Raw genomic sequence first — 24,131 nt, 5'->3', positions numbered from 1 at the left:
AAATACCCAGTATAGTTGTGTTAGTGGTACAAGGATGTGTTGGTAGGCAGATAGGGGCAATTTACTACAACTGCTAGTATATGATAAGTATTGGTTAACCTAGGTGAGTAAGCCAGTGGTAGGCTGGATATGATTGTATATGATTGTATTTATTTGTGTGGAATGTTCACAGAATCATGTTTACTCGTAAAGGAGGTTCTTATGATAAGCTCATTTTTTTACTGATTTTAATTGCAAGTAACAAAACATACAAGGAAAACAGAGCCTAATAGTTTTACAGAGAATAAAGAAATAATAGTGACTGATGTAGTTTTGGACATTCCAAGAATGGCAATCAGATGAAAGTGTCTCTTCATAAGGTTCCATGAGTTGATGGAGGGTGAAAATCAAGTTCAATTGTCTTAACAAATTCAGTTAAAGGATACCAGATTGCATAGGTGTGAGTCTTTCCACCCTTCAGATTGATTTTTTTTGTGTGAAATGGTTAATTTGTTCATAAGCATAATATTGCTTGCAGAATCCAGGCTTCAAAAAGATTTGCATGTAAAGTTTACTAATTTTGCACTCACTAATCTAGCTGCAATTAATAAATGGAGGATGAGGTCTTTACTGGTAATGTTCTTAATCGGAAGAGTAAAATAAGATAGGAGTACTAATTTTTGGTCTGGTTGTAGCGATTGTCCCATCAATTTATTAACTGTTTGAAAACCTTTTCCCCAAAAACCACCACATGTGTACTAGAGAGCCAGGTAAATTGCATTCCCACCAGCAGAAATTGGACGTGTTGTGGTTAATTCTGTGTAGTCTAGCTGGGCACAAGGACATGTGATGTGCTATCTATAAAGCATTTTCTTGAGTACTAACTGAGATGGATCCAAATGGTAGTTTAGGGCAGATTTGTTCCCAAAGGGTTTCCTCTAATTCTGCTCCAGAATCTTTCCCCCATTTTAATCTTAATGAAATGAGAGGAAAGGTAGCTATTGTGTGAGAAGATTTCCCTTTCCCAGTGGGTTGGTTGAGTTGAGAAGTTGCTCAAAAACTATTTCAGCTGGATAATTCTTGTGTCCTTGCATTTGGCTGATTTAGAAAATATATAACCAGGTCCTGGTGTATCTCTAACCAGCCACATGGTATATGTCCCAATGTAAAATTTATTTCTGGAACTGTAAGGGGCTTTTGGTTAGCATAGAAGTCTTTGAGATTATATAAACCCACTTTTTCCCAAGCAAATGAGCCTGATTTGGCTGCTGTACAAAAGGAAGGCTGTTGAGTTATTAAAGGAGAATCAACATGCAAAAGTTTCAGTCTCCTTTCTTTCCATATGGTCAAATCTGATTTTAGAAGGGGATTAATAATGTTCTCTATTGTATTGTCCATAAACTATTTCATCTGAAAAGGTGAGATGTTCTCCTTTTATCAAAATGATCATTAAGTACAAGGTTTACTTGTACTTAATGGTTTACCACCTATCACCACTTCACGGTGTTTAAATGAGTGTAGTAATGTAAAGGTTTCATCCTGAAATTGTTATTGCATCTTCTTTGCTTAATTGGCAAACCCAGGCCATTTACTTTCCAAGTTATTGCCATTAAGTGTGGCAATGTAATGTTAATTTAAAGCTATGCAGCTTATCCCAGGCAATGGATTTGTTAGGCAGCATAGTAATTTCAGTGTTGTTATCATATTCCATCAGCAAAAAATAAAGATGCTCTGAATTCCAAACTCACCCCTCACTAATTTCCCCAACCTTCCCAACAGAATAATCCCTACACCTACACTTGAGAGTGAAATAGTCCATCTATTCCTTCATAAGCCAAATGCTAATGAAATGAAATGAAAATGGGGGACATAAACATTAGCCCTCCTCCCCTCTACCCCCAGAAGCAGAAAACATTTTGCATGATTATATTGCAAACAAAAACAAGAGACCAATAGCCTAATTCTTGCCTGTTTTGTTATAGAGCCCATAGCTCTTGGTCCACCATAGTTGGTAGTTTCAGTGGGATCTCAGGGAGAGAAGAAGCCACCTGTGTGTTGTTTTTGCTGCTATTGTTTTTTTCTGAAGGCCTTTTTTGTCTTTGTTGCCAATCTCATTTGAGTTCTGTTCCTTCCTCTCCAGTGCCTACTTCTCTCAGTTATTTGTCTTCATTTGGTTGCTGTCCTAGTTGATTTAATAATTTTCTAGCTTTGAGTTGTGTGGAGGCTTTAGCAACTGCTTCATAAGTTATTAGGAGTTTGAGTGAGTAACCCGATCGGTACATTATGCCTGCTTCACAGAATGCTGTGATATAAATTTTAAGTTCACATCTGCATTGCAACATTCTTGTGCTGAGATTCTGGTAGATATTTATCATTGAATTTTCTATTAAGATTTTTCCAGTGTTCTGAACTTTTGAAATAAGTCTTTACATTATGAAGGCTCTAAAGCAAACAATAATGTCTCTCAGGGGCTCGCCATTTTTTTGTTTGTGATGGAGTGTTCAGTGTATCCTCCTAATATGACCTGCTTGTATAATGGCATCATGAAGTATTTCTTTTATTCAGGACGTAACAACCTTATGTAGGTTGGTGTCTCCAAAAATTTTCAGAGCCCCTTGAAGGCATAGATTCTGGCAGCGATCCCAATCCTGTGCATTCTTGAGCTACAGCTTGATGTCAGATTGAAGGTTTTTTAATATTCTAAATCTTGATTCTGTTGTTTGTGCTGGGTTCCATTGCTTCATTAGCTGTTGCAGAAGCATCTGAAACTGGAGTTTTTTAAAAATATCTTCTCTCAGCAGTTTCAGTGCTTACCCCAGTACAGTGGTCCATCAGGTTACAGACGCTTCAGGTTACAGATGCTTCAGGTTACAGACTCCACTAACCTGGAAGTAGTACCTCGGGTTAAGAACTTTGCTTCAGGATGAGAACAGAAATCGCGTGGCGGCGCAGCAGCAGTGGAAGGCCCCATTAGCGAAAGTGGTGCTTCAGGTTAAGAACAGTTTCAGGTTAAGAATGGACCTCCAGAACAAATTAAGTATTTAACCCGAGGTACCACTGTACTCAGTTCTTTTTTAATTAGGTCAACTAAATTGCCATGCCAAATGGAACTTCTGGTCTCTCTGAGTTGTTTTTCACTACCTTGAGCCCTGGTGGCCATTTTGGAAATGTCTGTGGCCTGGGCTTGTGAGTCTCTGATGATCTGAGATGGAGGTGACAACTAGTTGTCCAGAGTACTACTTTGTGACAATCTAATATTGCAGCTCAGTGCCTGCTTGTGGCTGTTAGGAGTTTGAGCAAGACTTTGTTTTGGAGCAAGCTAGGCCAGCAACAGATCAAAATGTCATCTTGCCTTGGTGACGTCTCGACCCCCAAAATATAATTTCATTTTCAACACCTGATGCCTGGAGTGATTCTGGATGGAACATTTTACAGGAAAATTTTGAACTCCCTACAAATTGGGTTATGTAATGGGACAGCTGGTTTTCACATATAGAATTTGTGGTGCTGGCTGACACTCCCCTCCCAAATCTCTGTTTCTCTTTTTAAAAAGTATATAACTCAGAAATGTGTTGGTACATTTACAAAATAGTTTGAGCATTTTTCCTTCTGAATAGAAAAAGGACAGCATTGATAGATTGACCTTTTTAAAATATATGGCAAGACACTGCAGAAACAAATGCTTCTGTAAATCCAGCTTCTGAAATTAACTTTTCAATAAGAAAAACACCCCAAGTTTCATTTCTGGGTAGACTTTAAAACACCTGTGATTTTCACATCCTAAAAGAAATAGTAACCAAAATGTTAGGTTAGCTGGAACAAATTTAAGAGTTTATTTGCGAATAGACTGACTTGAAACTAAACATGTAATGCAATTCTATGCATGTTTATTCAGAAGGAAGAGTCGCTGTTCATTAGGACTTCAAGTGTGTTTAGGATTGCAGCCACTATGAAAATTTGTTTATTCCAGTTATTTATTAGTTGCTTTTCAGAGCCAAGCCTTCACAAAGCAACAGAGAGAAATAAGAAGCGAAAAAAAGAACCTTTGGCAGAGTATGAAGCGCTGGTGTGAATATAGACAAATAAATGATTGAAATGTGAAATTAGATCATCAAAATTCTCTCAAGGAAAGGCAATACTAAAAAGATCAGTTGTTATTCAAGAAGGCCTTAACATTTGTTTGTTTGGCTCCCCCCCTTTTTTTAGCATAAGAGAGTTTCACAACTGCAGCAACTGTACCAATTTCACTGGTGAGCACACAAACAGGACTTCATATATGGATCCTGAATCACAGGCAGGGTCATGTAGGTATAGCTGCTCCATAAGGTAAACTAGTTCTAAACTGCCAGCACTTTGAATTGGGCCTAGAAATGCCCTGGGAGCTAGCGCAGCTGGTGCAAAAGTAGTGCCACACCCCACCAAACCTGAGCAGCCCCCATGTTAAAGTGCACTGCATTGGTTTAGTTTCAAGATAATTAAAGCATGAGTACAAAGAACAGTTTCTGATGTTCCAGATAGGCCTGCAGCTGGCATAGCAGCCTGAGCTGATACAATGCATCTGCAAACTGTGTGTTTGGTCCTTCAGCAGAAATCCAATCCCACCAAGGTCCAGATTAATCCTGACCAGATTGACAGGTCTACCAAGCCTCTATCCTTGACATCCATAGGTGAAAAAGGAAGGTAGAGTTGTGTGCCATCAGCAACATAGACTTGTTAAATTAATATGACATTCTGAAGTAAAAAAAAAATTCGAAATAGAAGTTTAGATGGTTTTCTCTTCCCTGATGCTTAATGCATATATTTTGTCAATAGTTGCCCCCAAAGCGCCTCATAAGGCCAGAACAGACATAATGAGGCTAATCAAAGAGGAGACAATAGATGTACATTTCCCTGTTTATCTGTTTGTTTTGTAACACAAAAAAACTTTAATAAAAACTTATTTAAAAACCTGTGATTAAGAGACCAGCAGAAAGCCCTGAGATCTTATACTTCGCCCTTAATATGAATTTCCCTTCAAGTCTTACTGCAGTTAATGGACACATCAGTACTGACATTAACAATGGTGAAAGTTAACAATGCATCCTTCTTAACCATGGTTTAAAGCTGGTTAAATTGAGAACCTAATTTAGCCTTTACCCCAGTTAATATTTTTGCTGGCATGTCATTTAATGTCAGGACATAATTAATTCACTCTAGGAAGGCAGCAATCCCAAGAACCAAATTTAATTACAGCCATGCTGTGGTGCCTGCTAGTGACATGAAACAAGTATTTCACTGAACTGGAGTACAAAGCAAAGAGGAAAAACAGACACATTTCTAGTCTGAGAGCAAATAGAACCCACCATTGTCCAGTCCTGTCCTCAAATGTATTACTGTACACATTTGTGTGTTGGTGTTCAATGCCACTTATTTATTTATTTAGTAAGTAAGTAAGTAAGTAAGTAAGTATGCCACATTTAGTGTAGAGCAGGATAAGTGTCGAAATACTGTTGAGTGGAGAAATGTTTTTATGCCCACAACAATTGACTCTCTTAAGTATAAAGTTGTTCTATTGCAATCATCAGGGCTATCTTACCCATAGGCGCTAGGGATGGAGGACACTAGGGTGCCGGGCTCTCAGGGGCGCCAGGCCGAGAGTACGGGGCCCGATAATTGAGTCCGGGGAAGAGCCTGCCTGTCGGTCAAAGTGCCACGGCGGGCTCAGCAGCTCTGCACCGCAAGTTTGGGGACAACTGAGCCAGCAAAATGCTGAGGCAGCCGTCCGGCTCCGTCCTCCTGCGCACCTGGGACTGGATAACCTGGGGGGGGGCGCCAGGTAGATCTTTGCACCCCAGCACCGTATATGCTTAAGACAGCCCTGGTGATCATTGACCAGTATCAGGATAAAATTACCAATTACAAAGTTTGAACAAAGTAAAATTAAAATAAATAAAATTACATATAATAAAAAAGCAGCTCTAGTTGGTCATTTATGCAACAAAAGAGAACCCCTCTGATCTAGGGATGACCATCCATCAATATACTACTCCTGAGTGCTTGTCATTATATGTCACACTTTAATTGCTGCTCTACAGAATTTGGCCACCTTATATGTTATGACAGAATTATTATCTAAGATCAGCAGAGTAGCAAGAAACTGTTCAGAACTCCCAATATATTTCTGGAGTATAGGCAAAATAAGGTCGGAGCATAGATCTCAGTAAAACAAACATTGGAGAAGCACATATTCTCCAGTTTCAATTTGGACAGAGTCACAGGGACAGCATCTATACAGATACGGGATTTTTCTATAGTGACATTTAAGAACAGCAGAGGAGAGAGCATGGCACAGGGTGAATGGCCTATGATATTTAGGCAGATCCAGATTGCTTAGATACTCTATAGGCATTGAGAGATATCTGCTGTAATCACTGTCAGTAAAATAGGGGGACCTATCCAGATCTCTTTGGCATTCTGTGTCTGTGATACATTGTTTGATAGCTGATTTAGCTTGCTCAAAGCCCATTCTGAGCAATTGCTCAAGGGAAAAGCCCAGAGCTAGAATTTTGGTCATAAAAGCCTGATACCATGCAGATTGGAAGTCATCCTTCAGAACAAGGGGAGCAAGCCCAGTAGGAAAAAATGATAATCTTAGCCATACTTTGGCCTCCATGCTCAAGAGACCTGCCTCCAGCCTAAAGATGGCATTGGTGACACATTTAGGGACCTGAAAGATTGAGCTTAGAAATTTATATTGGATGCACTCCAATGATGAATTGACTCTTTATTCTCTGGTCATAATAACAGCTTGGATATACAGTGGTACCTTGGTTCTCGAACTTAATTTGTTCTGGGAGTCTGTTTGACTCCCGAAACCATTCAAAACCCAAGGCGTGCGTGGCTTCTGATTGGCTGCAGGAGCTTCCTGTACTCAAGCGGAAACTGCATCGGATGTTCAGCTTCCAAAAAACGTTCACAAACCAGAACACTTACTTCCAGGATTGCGGCGTTCAGGAGCCGATTTGTTTGGCAACTAAGCCGTTCGGGAACCAAGGTACCACTGTATGATATGCCCTGTCAAGGATCTTGATAATCAATTGGGGTTGTCTAGTCCCTCTTTTCCCCCTGCATACACTCCACATTTTCCCCAAATCTGCTCCGGAAGCTTGGGGAAAATCCCAGAGCAGATTTGAGGTGTCTGCGGGAGAGTAGAAAAGGGAAATTCCATTGCGCACTTGTAATTTTGTTCACATCATGATTTAGGCCTGGGTGGTGTATCACCCAGGACCGATATGAGGGGCAGAGCGCGATGGCAGCTTCACACAGCCGTATATTGCATGTGGAAAGTCAATCCTGCTCCTGAGTCCCTCTGCTACCAGCGCCGCTTTCAATATTGTGCCACTGGTAGCAGAGGGACTCAGGAGCAGCAACAGCAGTTTCACCCAAGATAAACTGCTGGGTGAAGCCGCCATCACGCTCTGCCCCTCATACCGCAGAGGGAGGAGCAAGCTGTATTCCCACCCCCGGCTTCTTTATACTGCTCCGCTGAGGTACAGGCAGCCATGCTCCTCAGTGGAACAGTTTACAGATGGCCCCAACTCTGGCTCATGCGAGCCAGAGGCGGAGTGGGGGCTCCATTAAACTTTCCCCACCCCACCCCAGCTGAGCGAGCCCTGGTGCCTTTTGTGTGAGCCGGAGAGGCACTGGGCTTCACTCAGCTGGGGGGCGGAAGCCTTCCCACACACCCTGCTGAGCAAGGCAAACAGGCTGCATCAAGACCCGTCCCTGCAAGGCACTGGAGTGAAAGCGCTTCAGGTCCCTCCTTCGTGAAAGCTGCAGAAGCTTCACCCTGGCACCTCACGGGGTTGGGGCTAATGCAGCTTGTTGTTGCAACATTACTGTGTATCGCCAGATTGCAGCCTTTGGCTGGTGATACATAGTGATGTTGAAAACCTGACGTCGCTCAGCCCTAATCATGATTTTGTTGGATAGACCCTGTTTAAAAAATGTTTTAGTAAACATTTGATCTTGCTTGTATTTGTGTGTGTGGAATGTGTATCACATTTAGAAGCAGTGGGCAAAATTTTTGCTGAAAAGCATAAAATGTATTGGAAGGTTAGAAGTTAATGGTAAAAACACATAATGAGGAAGTTCTCTTCTTGTACAACACAATGCTGATGGCATGTAGACAAACACTAAGGGGCGGGAGTGTGTGTTGTTTAAGATCTTTTTCTGGTAAAAGCTGCTGGTAAATAATCAAAATGTAAACTTTCAAATGCATTTTCCAGGCACAAATGTGTTTATTTTCCTGGCCTGTACTTATTGTAGCGATAATTATTTCTGCTGATATTTACAGGCCTGTTTTTACTATTTTTGTAGCCCGCCCCTTCAATCTCATTTCAGTTCTGCTATCATGCTTAGCAGATTTGTGCCACGTGAACAAATGCTTTCCAGGCTCTTTGACCACCAGACATCTGTTTATCACATGGGGGAGACACGAGTCTTGACAGGTGTGAACTGGCACCATTATTCACAGCAAATACAAGTTGGAAACTTGTGTTGAGAAGCGTGGGTGGAGATGAAGTGATTTTCCCGCTGTTCTCAGCACATGTGGGCTTTTGGATTCCTACAGGACATTCTATCACATGCCTATAGAATTCTTTGGAGGCAGACTTCTAGTGCTTTGGCTGGCTCCCTGTCTTGGGCTGCATAACCTCCACAGTACAGAGCTGATGTTGGAGAAGCTTGCATAACAGAGTTGTTTGAAGCTCTGTGGTTGCTAATAGTGGCTTAGGGTAGATAATCTGGTTAACTCATTTCCAGGATCTATATACACAGTAGGTTAATTCTGAATGCAAAAGCTATATAGATTTGTAGTAACCTGAGCTAGTAATTGTGGAGGCAAGCTGTAGAATGTATTTGGAACATCAAGGGATAATGTGAAATTATCATTTTTCCCTTGGCAAAAATAATGTTTCTTTTTCCCTTTTGGATTATATTTGTGCGTGTGCATAGCTCTGAAGTATGTATATATATCCAATTTAAAGTAAAAGCATTCAAATACATTGAAATGTTTTGTTTGTGCTACATAAGACCCACTGTCTCCAGAGCTCTATGTTAACAGGACTAGGAAAATGCATCAGCCACTCAAGCACTATACAAAGCCAACCTTTTGGATGATCCTGACTAGCTCTCCTAATCTGAGAAATGAACGTAACAGGAATGGTCTGGGTACTATGGTATTACCTGTTTTCAACTTTCTCAGCTGGTAGCAGAATAGTTGAGGTTCCAGAAAAGGATTTGTGGGAGATAGCTATAGATTAGGGTGGCCAAAGTGTGGCTCATGAATTCCATGGGGCTTTTAGGTATTTAAAAGAAATTCCTAGTGTATGCATAGCTGCACATATGCTTTGGGCAATTGCCCTTTCCTCATCTGAAGCATCCATTGATGACTGAGGAACCAGAGCCGATGTTAGCCCACATCCCAAAATGAGTTTGTAGTGTTTGGGCAATAAGATAACAATATAGTGGTCATGATATTATGTTGACAGCATTTAAGCACATTTTTATGGTCATACTGTATTATAGTCCCATCCACACTGAAAATTCAGTGATATTTTGTAGGAATCTTAAAATGATAGATGCAAAAATCATTGTCCTATATTTCTCAGTATCCTTTTACCGTGCGAGAATCTGGCAGAATCATAAAGGAGGACTGTTACCTTGAGGTAGTGATGGGTAGAAGCATTTCCAGGCCACTGAGGTTGAATAAAGACATTCATTGCACTGACATTACTGTAATAAAACCTCCAAGTCAAATAAAGTTTACGTGGCATTTCAGAGGATTTTCTTTTCCGTTAAGAATATATATAGAAGGTGCTTTTGAAATATTACTGCAGAAGCACTAACATTTGCTGATGCTCTCTAATTATACAAAAATGGGTTTTTATTGTGGTACCAGTCACAGTGCTACCTTCTCCTTTGCAGTGAGTACTGTGATGTGCGATAGAATGAACTCAGACAGACAATGATCTGGATTAAAAATGGTCTCAACTTTATTGATTACAGGTGTAGGTGGAATTTTGGCTCAGGTATTGGGTGTATATCCATTTCAGCCTCCTACCAGAGGGTTGAAACTAGCCATCTGCCATGTGCATTTTGCAACTGGCTTTCAACCACTTGCGATCAAGTGAAGGTGCCTGGGCGCCAGGATGGTGCCTGAAATCTCCACCATCTGGGGATCATTGGATCTGGACTGTTTCCACACCCTAATACCCCCATCCTGTAGCACTCTATCAGTTACATTTTATCTGTACAATCAGAATGGATTTCTGGAACCAAAATGCTTTTATTGTGCAGCCTGAACAGGAGCAGTCACCATGAAGAAAAAGAGGCCAGAATAGGCCAATAAATATGTGAACTGTCCTTGGATCAAGTGACTTTTCTTCTTTAAGTTCTCAAAGTTCTTCACCAAGCTCAAGATTATCAACTTAACTGGCTAAATGTTTAGCTGATGATCAGTCATAGTCAGTGCATCATTTGAAAAAACAGCAACTAGACATTCTGTTTTGGCGACTGCAACCCTGGTTTAAGGAGCCATTTGGCACCTAGCTTATATATCAGGGTTGTGCCCAGGAATATGGCCTCCCCCAATATGCCGATTTACCAAGGTAGCGATCCTAAGGCTGCCACTGGTATCTCTATGGCCTGTCTGCGCCACACTTGGGTTCTGGACAGAGACTTCCACCAAAACTCCTCTAACAGAGTACCCTGATTCAGCGGCAGAGTGTATGCTGCCACCACCCGGCACAGGGGCAGGGTGTGCACTCATGCCAACCTGGCAGCCCTGTGTGACTGGGGTCAGACTCTCCAGTCGCAGCCTCGGAAAGTAGTGTGGTGGGGATGCACTCAGAGTAGAGGGGCACCGCCTCCACTGCCGCCTCTCCTCCTCTCTGCCACTTCGGCTGGCAGCATTGGGCCATTGAATGGCGGAAGGCCTGGCCCGGGCATGGCTTTCCTCACTGTGGCTCTGGCCTCAATGAAGAAGCCTGTCATGTGGGAACTTCGTTATGTGCCCAGGACCATGGCCCCCCCAGGCCCCCATGCTACACCACTGCCCTGATTAAGTCTCTGATTCAGGACAGGGTGATGCACCACTTCACCCAAATGTGTGAACACAAGAAACATTGATATTGCAAAAGTGCTAACATGTGCTGATGCTCTCTAGTTATACAGAAATGGGATTTCATTAAAATACCTTCCATTAAACAAGTAATAAGTTCATCCAGTGAAAATTAATTATGGTGGGCTTTACATATACTGTCCTTGCTTAATTGGGCATCCTTTTAATCCATCCAATTCACAGCAAATCTCATTAGACGCATAGAATGTTTTTCCTTTGTTGCACATTACCCCCGTGGAGCTGACAATTAAGTCAGACATAGCCGCCTTATAATGTCCATAGTGATACTGAAAAATAGTTAAGATGTAGGAAAGCCACAGAGGTGTTTTACTATAATATACAAAGCACAAAATTCAGGATTATTTCATCAGAATAGGGAGCCAAATTATTTCCTTAGAAAATACAATTTCAGTTTCGTTTAGCGACAAGGTGTCACTTGGTCATAAGATGTGTTTCTTAAATAAAATGGTAGATTGCAAAACAGGATTTGCATTGCAATCAAGGTTTCTAATAATTTTAGAAAAATAGGGATGGGTCTATATAAAGAATGGGAAAATCACTTTTAATTTTTAATATGCTTAGAAAAACCAACACATTTCTCACAGAAGATTAACTGTCATCCTAAAGACGGTACCACAGTTGTGTTCTGTTCCAGAGGTTGTGGGAGCTCATGGTACCCTTTCCCTTGGCCTGGAGAGTGGGACATGGTCAGAGGCACCAACTTGGGCCCCAGATTGTGGGTGCCCAGTGGCGTGCATGCAACGTGACACCATGCCATCACATCCCACTGGTGCACACTGCTCAACCTGTGCTGGCTCTCCAGAATCATGGCGGTGACTTGGTCAGGGCCTCCATCTCTGCTGTGGGGCTTCTGTTGGGGGCCACTGTGGCTGCTTATGTGCTTCTGGAAGTGTGGCCCTGCTCCCAGGCTGGGTCTGTGTCCATGACAGGCCTTGGAAGGGCACCCAGAGTGGAAATTTGTGAGTGCCAAGGCACCTACGCCCCCTCCCCCGATGGCACCTATGGACATGGCTGAGACTTTTCTTCTCTGTTCATTTCCATCCTAAATTTGGTGTGGAGAGAACAATCTGGCTCTTAATACGGCTAAGACCAAGGAATTGGTGGTGGATTACAGGAAAAAAAAGGCGGACATTCAGCCCTTGTATATCAACGGGGAACGGGTGGAGAGGGTGGCGGAATTCAGGTTTTTGGGAGTGACTATCGATCAGGGCATGACTTGGAGCGCAAATACCACTGCTCTGGTGAAGAAGGCCCAGCAGAGAATTTATTTCCTCAGACTTTTAAAGAAGAACAATCTGAGTGAGAGACTGCTGGTGTCCTTCTATCGAGGCTCCATAGAGAGCATTCTCACATACTGTATTTGTGCTTGGTTCACCAGTTGTACAGCTAGGGAGAGGAAGGTGCTCCAGAAGGTCATAACCACAGCCCAAAGGATTATTGGTCATCCTCTCCCATCTTTGGAAGAACTGTACGGTTCCCGTTGTCTTAGGAAAGCAAACAACATCCTGCAGGATTCATCTCACCCGGGATACAGTCTGTTTGCACTATTGCCTTCTGGCAGGAGATATAGAAACATCAAGTCAAGGACAAATAGACTGAAAAATAGTTTCTATCCAAGAGCTGTGGCCTTTTTGAATGCTGTAACTCGATAGTGTGACCTGGGAGTTTGATGGGTGTGGGTGTGGGTGTGGCTGGAATGTGGTTTGTTTGGTTGTTGTTGTTGTTTTGCTTTTGTTGTTTTTTAAGGGATGGCATCCAATTTCGTTGCACTTGTGCAATGTTGCACTTGTGTAATGACAATAAAGAATCTATCTATCTATCTATCTATCTATCTATCTATCTATCTATCTATCTAAATTGCAGCAAAGAAGAGATCAAGGTGTGCCTATGTGCCTGCCCACCTTAAAATATGCAAAAACATAAGAATAGACTGCTGGTGCCGACCAGTGGCCCATCTAGTTCAGCATCCTATTCTCACAGTGACCCACAGTTACTGTGGAAAACCAGCAACAAAACATTAGCACAAGAGCACTCTCCCCTTCCGTGATTCTCAGCAACTGTTATTCAGAAGCATTGCTACCTCCAACTGGAGGTAGAGCACATTCATTGATAGCCCTTTCCTCCCTGAATTTGTCTAATTCTCTTTTAAAGTCATCCAACTTGGTGACCATCGTTGCCTCCTAGGGGAGTGAGTTCCATTGCTACAGGAAGGTGTACTTACTTTTATCTGTCCTAAATCTTCCAACATTCGGCTTCATTGGATGTCAGTGAGATACGGTTTCTTCCTTTGCTAAAGTCTCACTATGGAGCAAAGTCTCTGGTCTCATCAGTGACATTTAAAAAAACACACAAAAAAACCTGGCCTTGGTATTCCTCATTCTTTGTATTCTGTCTGTGCTATTATATCTCACTTTAGCATTGGACTCAGGGGTTAACTTTTAGGGCCTAGGGTATGGCCTGAAAGCACATAAGACCACCACACTGCTGAAACTATAAGCAGGTCTGAATCCTGCTAGTGCCTGGATGGGTGCCTGGATGCTGCCTTAGTTTCCAAGGCAGAAGAGAGGCAGGATTTAAAAATAAGATAATGAATTATAGGGGACATACCTGTTGTGAGTACAAGGAAAATCAAAGGATCCAGTGACTAGATTTTAGTAGAAGCTATAATAGTTTTCCAATTCTGTCCATTTGGAATTTTAAAATCCTGTTTCTTCGCTGGTGTGTTTTCTTTATGGAAAGTTTTATTTAATGCTGTGAAAGGTTTTTTTAAAGATGGTATTATGTTATATTTTCTAGGAACTAGCAAGTTGCGGATGGAATAAGAAAGAAAAACACATCCTTGCCCCCAATGTTGTTGCCTTTACAAGGAGGTTTAATCAGGTAAAGATTCCAATTAGTTAATACATAATAATTGTCTCTCAGCTTAATGCAGGTTGGATTTTGTAACTGTACTGTACAGTTAGACACTTGCTATATCTAGATTTTTAACAACTGTCTTTGATGGATTAGCTAATTATGAAGTAATCAAACCTTCATCTTGTTTCCTATCTTGTTAATAGTTAGAAACTTACAGCTGCCTAGGATTTCAGAAAGTTACCCTTTCTAGATGGGGTTGCACTTCTTCTAAAGGAACAGAGAGGTGGAATAGGAGTATTCCTTGATCCATGAGTGAAGGCTCACGTGGCCATGGTGGCTAGGACTGCTTTCTTCCAGTGTTAGCTAGTGTCCCAGCTATAGCTGCTCTTGACAGGGAAAGCTTAGCAACAGTCGTCCATGCATTGCTAACCTTGAGATTGGATTATAGGGCTGTCCTACTATTATTGTGTGGAAGCCCGTCTTGTGGCCAGGAGTGCCTTCTAGTAACACATAACACCAGTGCTGAAGGAACTGCACTTGTTGTCAATATGGTCCCAGCCCAAATTTAAGGCTTGGCTTTTGGTGTACAGAGTTTTCAACAGTTTGGGACCAGGGTATCTGAGGGATTGCCTTACCGTACAACTGCCTGTTCACAATGGTCATCTACAGAAGCTTTCCTTGTGGTGCTGAATGTTCCAGAGGTTTCTTCCATAACAACTCATACCAGGTCCTTCAGCACAGCAGCACCTGCCCTATGGAACACAGTGCCCATTGAAGATTAGACAGTCACCAGGCTATACACATTTTGTCAGATACAAAAAGCTTTTATGTTGACAAGATTTTCCAGAAATATTAGTTTAATCGTGGGCAGCATTTTATCATTATTTATTTTTAGAATGATTTTTTTCTGTTTTCACTTGTTTTGTTTTTATTGTTGCATGCCGCTATGGGAAGGGTGAAAAACCTGAAGCTTGTCTGCCTGCTGGGCCATTTTGATCAAACAGCACCCACCTGTCCTACACCTGATGTCATAAGGGAGGGTCTTATCCAAAGCCCACTTAGCATATTCCAAAGTGTCTTGGTCCAGGCACACGTGCACTCTGTTATGCCCAGTTCTAAGCAGGATGGCCCTCTCTTTGCACACACCCCGTCCCATTTCAGTTGATGCGAACAGAGGGCAACTCTGCTTGGTCCAATTGCATGAGAGAGCTTCCTGCCTGGAGGTATCTTGTGCACCTGAACCCAGTGCTTAGCAGGATTCGACCCCTCACCAGCGGATGCAACAGAAGGAAATCCTGCTTAGACTGGGTATTCCTCCTGGCTTTGTTTCATCAGCTGTTTCATTGTAGATGGGTTTGCAAGAAAGCTGCTAAAAGGGGAGGGAGCTTACTTTTAGCAGCAATACTTTTGATATGTGCTAGTGCCCCCTCCCCTAGTTTAAGCGATTTACTAGTCAAGTTGCATCTGCTTCCTCACTCAGAGGTCTAAGTGAAATCTATACATGCATAAGCCCCACTGAGTTCAACTAAACTTAATTCTACTTTCCTGGGAGTAAGCCTCAGTAAATTCAGTAGGGCTTGCTTGTGAGTAGACATGCATATGCTTGTACTGTTTACCAAAAAACACCCTCCCCATAATTCTCACATAGTACCCAACCTCTCATTTCAGCATAAGGTGGCCAGCTAATTCTTCTCCCCTCCACCCCCCCACAGAAAGCCCCCACAAAAGCCCTCATCCCACCAAGCTCTCTCTTTTTATCAAAGGGAGGGATAGAGGGCAAGCAAGCAAAGAGATAGCCTCCAATAAATAAATAAATCCATCTTAATATGGAGGAAAGCTATTTAGGGGAAACCAACAACATAAACACCACCAGAAAATAAAAACAAAAACTCATCTCCCTCTTTTTCTCACTGGTGAGGAGGGAGTGGGAGGAAAGTAAGAAGTGCTTTCCAGTTCTTTTTATACATTCTTTCTTCACTTTGCTGCTCGATCTCTGATTGTCTAGCTGTGGGAGGTTCCTCCTGGATTGTTAGCAGGCTTTGCATAATTAACTGAGCTCTAAGTGGAAAGAAAGGGATGCGGATGGTGCTGTGGGTTAAACCACAGAGCCTAGGGCTTGCCAATCAGAAGGTTGGCAGTTCGAATCCCCGCGACGGGGTGAGCTCCCGTTGCTTGGTCCCTGCTCCTGCCAACCTAGCAGTTTGAAAGCACGTCAAAGTGCAAGTAGATAAATAGGTACCACTCTGGCGGGAAGGTAAACGGCATTTCTTTGCGCTGCTCTGGTTCGCCAGAAGCGGCTTAGTCATGCTGGCCATATGACCCGGAAGCTGTATGCCAGCTCCCTCGGCCAATAAAGCGAGATGAGCGCCGCAACCCCAGAGTCGGTCACGAATGGACCTATTGGTCAGGGGTCCCTTGACCTAAGTGGAAAGATACTGTGAAGATGAAAGAGTTTGCTGGTTAGTGTGAAGGCTTATTGTCATTTCCTATTGGTTAGGAGGGAGGGGGGAGAGAGCAAACAAAGCTGAAGACACCTTGCCTGCTAATTACCTGCAAAGTGTCTGTAAAGTATCGGTTCAGCTAAGCTACCCCTAGGAAGCTGCTAAGTCTCCACCTTTTGTTCACTGGTATATTGCCTTGTTGAAACACATATCATGATGTTATTTCAATACTTGCATTCAACGATATGGCGATTTATAGCACAGCCCTATCATATATATAGATGTTAACTGGAGTAGAAAATAAATGATTTTATCAGAGCAGGCATAGGCAAACTCTGGCCCTCCATCATCCCTGACCACTGGTCCTGTTAGCTAGGGATGATGGGAATTGTAGTCCCAAACATCTGGAGAGCCGGAGTTTGCCTATGCCTGGTAAAGAGCAATGAAGTTACTAGGCTCAATAGAATACCAATAAAACTTACATCATCCTTCTGTAATCCAAAACTGAACTCAGTTCAGGAAAGAAGCACATTCAGACAGCTGTGCTTGGGTCACAGTAATGTTCATACCTTACTGTGCAATCACTATGATGAATTCAGGTGGTTATTAATAACTCAATAGGCATGACTTCTTAGAGTGGTTCCACAGGGTTGTATATGATAGAGAATTACAGTGCCTTATTCTAAATAGCAATACCTTTTCATATCAACAAAGGTTCTGGTACTTACGTAGCTTGTATGAAATATCTTGCACTGGGGTTAGTTAGCTGCAACTGCCTCCTGTGGATGTTTCAACACATTCTTTCTCTAAAACAGAGAATGTCTATCTCTCTGTCCTTTTGACATAGGAATATGCTTATTTGTAGACATAGTGGTTTGCACTATTACATGCTTTGCACATCTGAGCCGGTTGTTTAAGATTCTTAAGTGGTACCAAATTTGTTTTAATTCAGTGGAGCCTGCTTTTTTCATTAAATTAAAGTCAATATTTTTATTTTTATAGGTCAGTTTCTGGGTCGTACGAGAAATTTTAACAGCACAGACATTAAAAATAAGGGCAGAAATATTGAGCCATTTTGTGAAAATAGCAAAGGTAAGCTTTTTGCTTTTAAATAAAAGTCTCTCTAAATATTTTTGCCACTTCATAGCCATCTTCTCTTTCTCTTGTACTGTTGAAAAAGAAAATGTGTTCTGTAGAAACCAGGGGCAATTTAGCCAGCAGAAAAATTGTTGTTAGTTACAGTGGTACCTCTGGTTCTTAATTCGTTCCGGAGGTCCATTCTTAACCTGAAACTGTTCTTAACCTGAAGCACCACTTTAGCTAATGGGGCCTCTTGCTACTGTTGTGCCGCCACCACGCAATTTCTTTTCTCATCTTGAAGCAAAGTTCTTAACCCGAGGTACTATTTCTGGGTTAGCAGAGTCTGTAACCTGAAGCGTATGTAACCTGAAGCGTATGTAATCCGAGGTACCACTGTATTACATCTATCCATATTACATCTATCCATATCCGTTTATATGAACAGATAATACCTACTGTGTTGGCTAATTCTAATATGAATTCAGTCAATTAATTGTTCTCATCCACAGAGCTTTAGGCTAAGTGACATTTTACCAAACACAAAATCCCAGGGTAAATTTACTCAGTACCTTAATAGAAGTGCTTATGAACATTTCAAGTTCTTGAAAATATTGAGTAAACTACTTATTTTGTATTGAGGTATCTTGGAATTACATACAAGGTAAAAGAAAATTCAAAATCTAGCTTTTTGACCAGTAAATTGCAGTTGAGAAACGTGTGATAGAGACTCATGTGATTCTGCCCACACATTAGCTGTTCAGTTTTTAGGAGTGATTTGTGTTTACAGTAGAACACTTTATTAAATTAAAGAAGCACTTTAAGAAAGTGGCAAGGAAAAAAACCTAATTAATATAAGTAAACAAGAGTTTGGATGAGAGTCTGCTGCATAACTAGCACCATGAAAAGCAGTATATCACTGCAAGCTGAGCCAACACTCTGTAGCCATATGTCAAATCCGACTGTTTCCTCATATTTTACTTACCTCCTCTCCCCCTCCTGTTTCATTATTGGCTTTGTAATCATTCTAATCATCTCAATTTCACTCTTGTCTTTGGAGACATATTTCAAACCAGCACCTGCCTCCTAGCTCAGACTTAGACTCATCACATGTTCCTCCCACCTGTGGAGGCTGTTAATCAAGTAATGTATGTAACGTATCAAGTAACATTTCCAGATAAGGAAACAGCCTCAGAATCAAGATCCAGATAAAAACAAATCCAGATATGCTTTGGAACAGGGAACAGTCCCTTTTGAGCAGTTTTCTTTGCCTATACAATGAACAACTGAGGATTGCAAAGACAGTGTAGAAATTTCCCATACTCCCTTGCAGGAGGTAAACTGAATGGCATATTTGGCTAAGCCAGTGATATTCATCAACTTCCACTTTAAAAGGGCAAAATCCATTTGAGAAGACAACAAACAAATCAGTCAATCCTAGCGCTTATGCATGCTACCTCAGTATCTAGACAACAAAATCTAGCACTTTCCCCTTCGCGTTCTGCCCAAGTTATGATTATCCTTTTATATTTTTGTAAATGACCTCAAATGTTTTAAGGAATGCCCCAATTCCTAGCAAAAGTAAGGTCCTAGCCAAAGTAAAATCAGAATTCTGTCTTACTTCCTAGACTAACATTTAATGTTAGTTATAATTAACCCACATTAGCATGTGGAATAGCAACTTCATCTTTTTTAAAGACCTTCTTGCACTCTTGTAACTTGTAACAGATTGATTGGTCTGTGTCACAAGGACCAATGCCTTGCATGCCCACCTTTCCCCAAGTCCAAGCTTGGGAAGACAATTCACCTGGGAGATTTGCCAACTATAGGATAATTGATAATTTTTGTTCCCATTTATTTTATTCTCTGAAATATAAGTTTGAATTAATATCATTTAAAAAGACTTAGAAATGTGTTATTTTGAATTCCAGGTGCTCTGATTTTATTATCAGTTGCACTAATATCCCTCTGATGTTTATCAGTTGTGCTAATATTCTTACCAATATGCTTAAATACTGTTGTATATGCTACTTGGATAGTGATATTTTAATTTGTTAGGGGTGTGCTAAATCTCTGAAGAGAAATTGATCAGATCCAAATGCTAGCAGGCTAAAAGTAAACTCTGAATACCCATTTGGAGTGATGGCAAGAAATTATTATCATTTGTATGACTTCTCTTTTTGTTTTTAAAACATTTTTAAATGAGTGATAACCCTAAGAATGCAAAACGAAGAATGCAAAACTAAGAAACGTCTCTGCTTCATCCCTAGACTCCTTATATTTATGAAGTAAGATTCCCCACCACAGCCCAACCATGTAAGGAAGCTCTCAGATCTATGGGAATATGATAAACTTTAGTAACAGTGGAGGGGAAGGCCCTTCTGTGTTAGAGAATGTCTGTTGTAAGTCAGTCCAGAAGTAACTTCGATCTATTGAGTTAAGACCCCCCCCCCATCCATGCCTCACCAGCTAAATCAGAGTATTTGCTCATCTGTTTTCACACACCCAAATCAAAACCCCTTTTAAGTGAATAGGGCAAAGACTTCCACGAAGGAGACCAGACATTTTGTAAAGCAACAAACAAACGGAAGAGCCATTCCATATATAGTGAATATCGCTTATTATTCAGTTTTGTTTATCTAACACATTGCCTACTTTGAAGGGAGGAGGCGAACCTATTGGCTTCAGGTTTATATTTCTGAATTGTACAGTAAGTTATTATTCTCTGTATAGCAAAAAAGTTCCTTATGAGTGTTGTGCGTGCTGGATTTTGTAATTTGCTTATTACTTACTTGCATTATAAGCATTAAAAGTGAACACTAAGTAATAGTGCAATCTGTTTCCTTTGCATCTGGTCTTTACATTTTCTAGTTTCATGTCACAATGCATTCAATTCTTTTGTATGTTCTATATTTTACAATATTAAGAGTGAGGTCTTGGAACACATTTTATTTTGTTGAATGAGCTAGGACATTCCAACCCCATATGGAAAACTGATGGGGTTTTGGCCTGTTTTTCCTCCCTCCTCAGAAACTTCTAGAACTGAACAACCTTCATTCCCTCATGTCTGTGGTATCAGCTCTGCAAAGTGCACCTATTTTCAGACTGACGAAAACCTGGGCAGTAAGTTGTTGTGGACTTTATTTGTATACTCCCCTCTCTCAATCTCTGAGATACTGTATGCATAAAATTGACTACATGTTAAATTCAAAAAATTATGGTACTGTTCTGTAATTTGAATGGCCTAAAAAACAGACCATTTGAATGGCCTAAAAAACAACTCATTAAAGCTTAGCTTCCTGTTTTATTTCTGCACTAGAATGTTTGCTATGCATTATTTCATGGATCTTGGAAGGGAGAAGGGGTGAAGTTTTGATAACCATGACTGGAAGTTGGCCAGCCCCCAGAGAGTGATAGAAGCTGATTCATTATTAAAAGATTCGGGAAATTTTCCAGAAAGCATGTCTGGTGCTCTTTTCAAGACCCTAGCCTTGCAAGATGGACAGGGCCATCAACACAATCACTTATAAATACCCTGGACTTCCATGTGGCAGCCAGGTGGCTCCTTGATTTTCTCAGGAGCTCCAGTCAACGAAGTGGGCCATCCCAACAGCTAGAGCAGATGTGGCTCAAGTATTGATGTGGATTTGTCTCAATATAGGCAGTAGAGGCAGCTTCTTAGCTCCCATTGTGTATTCAGTAAACCACCCAGCAGAGCTGTTTCGAATTGTTGTAGGATTTGGGCAGGACCTTTGCACTGGTGATGATAACTACACGCACTCTCGATCCCTGCTCATTATGGTTGATAACACTGTGTGAGGGAGTTGGTCTGCTCTCCCTCCAGATTAGGCCCTCCATGGACCCTGAGATTTTAGAAAACTATTACCCAGTCTCCAGGGTGTTCAAGAAAGCAGTTGCCAATTTACGAGTCAGCTGCAGATATGTTTGGGAGAAGCAAATTACAAGTTATCAAGATACCTGTAGGTGGGCCTTGACCCATTTCAGTCTGGTTTAACACCCAGGTTTAGCACCAGAACAGCCTTGGTCACCCCGATTGATGGGGTGGAATCAATCCTGTTGCTTTTCCTTGATTTCTTGGCAGCTTTTGACAGATTCACTATAGTATCCTTCTGGAACAACAGGATTGGGAGTTGGGGACACTGTATTAGAGAGGTTCTGCTACCTACAAGGTCACTACCAGAAAGTAATACTAGGGGACTATTGACATAGGCTCCCATGACAGGAGCCTATTCTGTCTCCTGTGTTATTCAACATCTATGTGAAACATTTGGGAGTTACCATTTGGGGATTTGGAGCATGGTGCTGCTCTGTTTTCCCTTTCCTTCTGAATGAGAGGCTAGAAACTGATGGCCTGAGTGGGGTCAATAAACTGAGATGAATCCTAATGAGATGAAAGTGCTGTGGGTGAGTGGTTTCCATGTGCAGGATTTAGGTGGGTTTCCTGCTCTTCAGTGGCGTAGCGTGGGTTGTCAGCACCCGGGGCAAGGCAAGTAATTTGCACCCCCTAACCCGTGGATTTGCGCACCCTAACCCTAACCCCCAGATGTTGCGCCCGGTGCAGCCTGCCCCCCCTGCACCCCCCACGCTACGCCACTGCTGCTCTTGGAGCATTTTCATTCCCACTGGGGGATGTTCTTGGATTTTCATAGTCGGGATGTTTCTGGATTTCTGTCACCAGAGTTTGAAGTGGCCTCTGTAATCAGGATTGTGTATGCCCTCCATATGCTGTTTCACCAGCTACAGCTGTTGCTAGACTGGGATAGACTGTCACCAGTAGTCTATGCTATAGTGACTTGTTTGTCAGAACTACTGCAACATATTTTGTGTTGGACTGCCTTGAAGATGGTCTGGAAATGCAGAATGTGACTGCCAGGATAATAAGCCTAATGAGACTAGGTGTCACCAATTTTGAAAGTGTAGCATGCTGCCAAGTGTGAGATTCTGGGCCCAATTAAGAGTGTTTGTACTAGTAAGCCCTAAACTAGCTTATTATCCGTAAACAATACTTAAAAGTTTACCTCTCACAATATCAACTATCCCAGATCTTACAGTTGTCAGGAGATGCTATGATGGTGGTGCCACTGGTAGGTGTTGCCCAGCTGGAGCTGGCCTGAAACAGAGCCTCTTCAATAGTGATTCCTCACTTATGGAATGCCATCTCTGATTAGTTGTGTTTCCCTCCCTCATTATTAACATTTAGATGTTGTTTTAAATCTTCCTTTTCACCCAGGCATTTGTTGGCTGAAATAGATTGTTCCTGCCAAACTTGAGATTGTTTATCTTTGAGAATATAGATTGGTTTTTAAAAAACAAAATAAAATAAATTGTATTGTTTTTGTTGTTTACCATCCCAGGCAGCTTTGGGAGGAAGGCCAGAATAAATACATAAAGTTGATGACCATTTTGCATGACGGTTTTATTCCTGGCCACTGTGCACATCAGTGGAGCATGTATAAGGACCCCCCATTCTGCTCTGCCCCCCTTCCACCCTTCTAGTGACCAGGTTTGGCACCTTGCACGCATGCACAATTGTGCATTGTTCAGATGCACATTAATTGGTCATTGCCTGTAATAAGTAAATAAGAGAAGCCAGTACAGTAGTTGTTCTAACTGTATATTGGAATGAGACCATGTGACTTTCTTCCTCTTCAAGATCTCACTTTTGCATTGTACTCAGTCCTGCCAGAGGTGTTCAGTTACAAACCTGGAGCAATTTCAGTTATTCCAAGATTTATTAGAGGGGTTTATTAAAGTGGTTTAGGTGCTGTAGCTATCATTTGTGCTATAGTAATAAGATAGATTGTATTTTGTCTATTTAAGGCAATTACTGTATGACATTTTAAGAGACCAAATCAGTGCTATTCTCTTTTTCATTGATCTTCTTCCTGTAGGTTTTGCATTGTTTAAATGAATGTCTGTTCAATTTCACCCATATTTCCCACTAAACATTATTCATGGGCTCTTAGCCTTGCAGGGAGGGAAATTAGGTAGGATTGTATTTAGTTACAAAATCTTTCTACATCTTTCCTATGCTAGGCTAATTTAAAGAGGTAAAATATGTCTGTTATGTATATTTTTTAAGTATTGTGAGCTATTCATCTACAGCAGTGATGTCCAAACTGTTTTGGGACTACAACTCCCATCATCCTTAGCTAACAGGACCAGCAGTCAGGGATGATGGGAATTGTAGTCCCAAAACAGCTGGAGGGCCAAGTTTGGCCATCACGTTATCTACAGTGTCAGAATGGATGAGTTGATGGGAAATGCTTTTGTAAGTACCGGTACTTTGTCTGTAAAAGGCCCACGGACCTTCTTCCTGGTATTAAGATTCAGAAACAAAAGTTGCTTTGGCAAAAATTCAAAATACGGTAACTAAAACAGTTCTAAAATGGTTCAAACAGTGAGAAGCATGAAATAGAAAACACCATTCCCATTTCTTGCAATTGTTTAACATTTTACTGGTTGCAATTTAGGTACGTTTTCTCAGCAGCAAATCCTTTATGAGTTGAGGTGATGTGATGTTGTGGGAGTGCAAATAGGTGGGAGAGAGGCTTTTATAAGCAATAGCCGGGGTC

At 41.5% G+C, this 24,131-nt stretch overlaps 1 protein-coding gene across 9 annotated transcripts in view; it reads left to right on the top strand.

Moving 5' to 3' along the window:
• RALGPS1 (Ral GEF with PH domain and SH3 binding motif 1) overlaps window positions 1–24,131 on the top strand; it is a 217,422-nt gene that overhangs the window by 57,114 nt on the left and 136,177 nt on the right. For all 9 annotated transcript variants that reach the window (XM_081896465.1, XM_081896462.1, XM_081896469.1 and 6 more), the window contains exons 6-8: window positions 13,958–14,041; window positions 17,461–17,550; window positions 20,566–20,658. In XM_081896465.1, the coding sequence (XP_081752591.1) occupies window positions 13,958–14,041; window positions 17,461–17,550; window positions 20,566–20,658 (267 nt within the window). The remainder of the gene's footprint in view (window positions 1–13,957; window positions 14,042–17,460; window positions 17,551–20,565; window positions 20,659–24,131) is intronic.

The sequence above is a fragment of the Podarcis melisellensis genome (genome assembly GCF_964234715.1).
Source record: "Podarcis melisellensis genome assembly, chromosome: Z".
Lineage (NCBI taxonomy): Eukaryota > Metazoa > Chordata > Lepidosauria > Squamata > Lacertidae > Podarcis > Podarcis melisellensis.
This window is presented reverse-complemented; position numbering and strand designations above follow the sequence as displayed.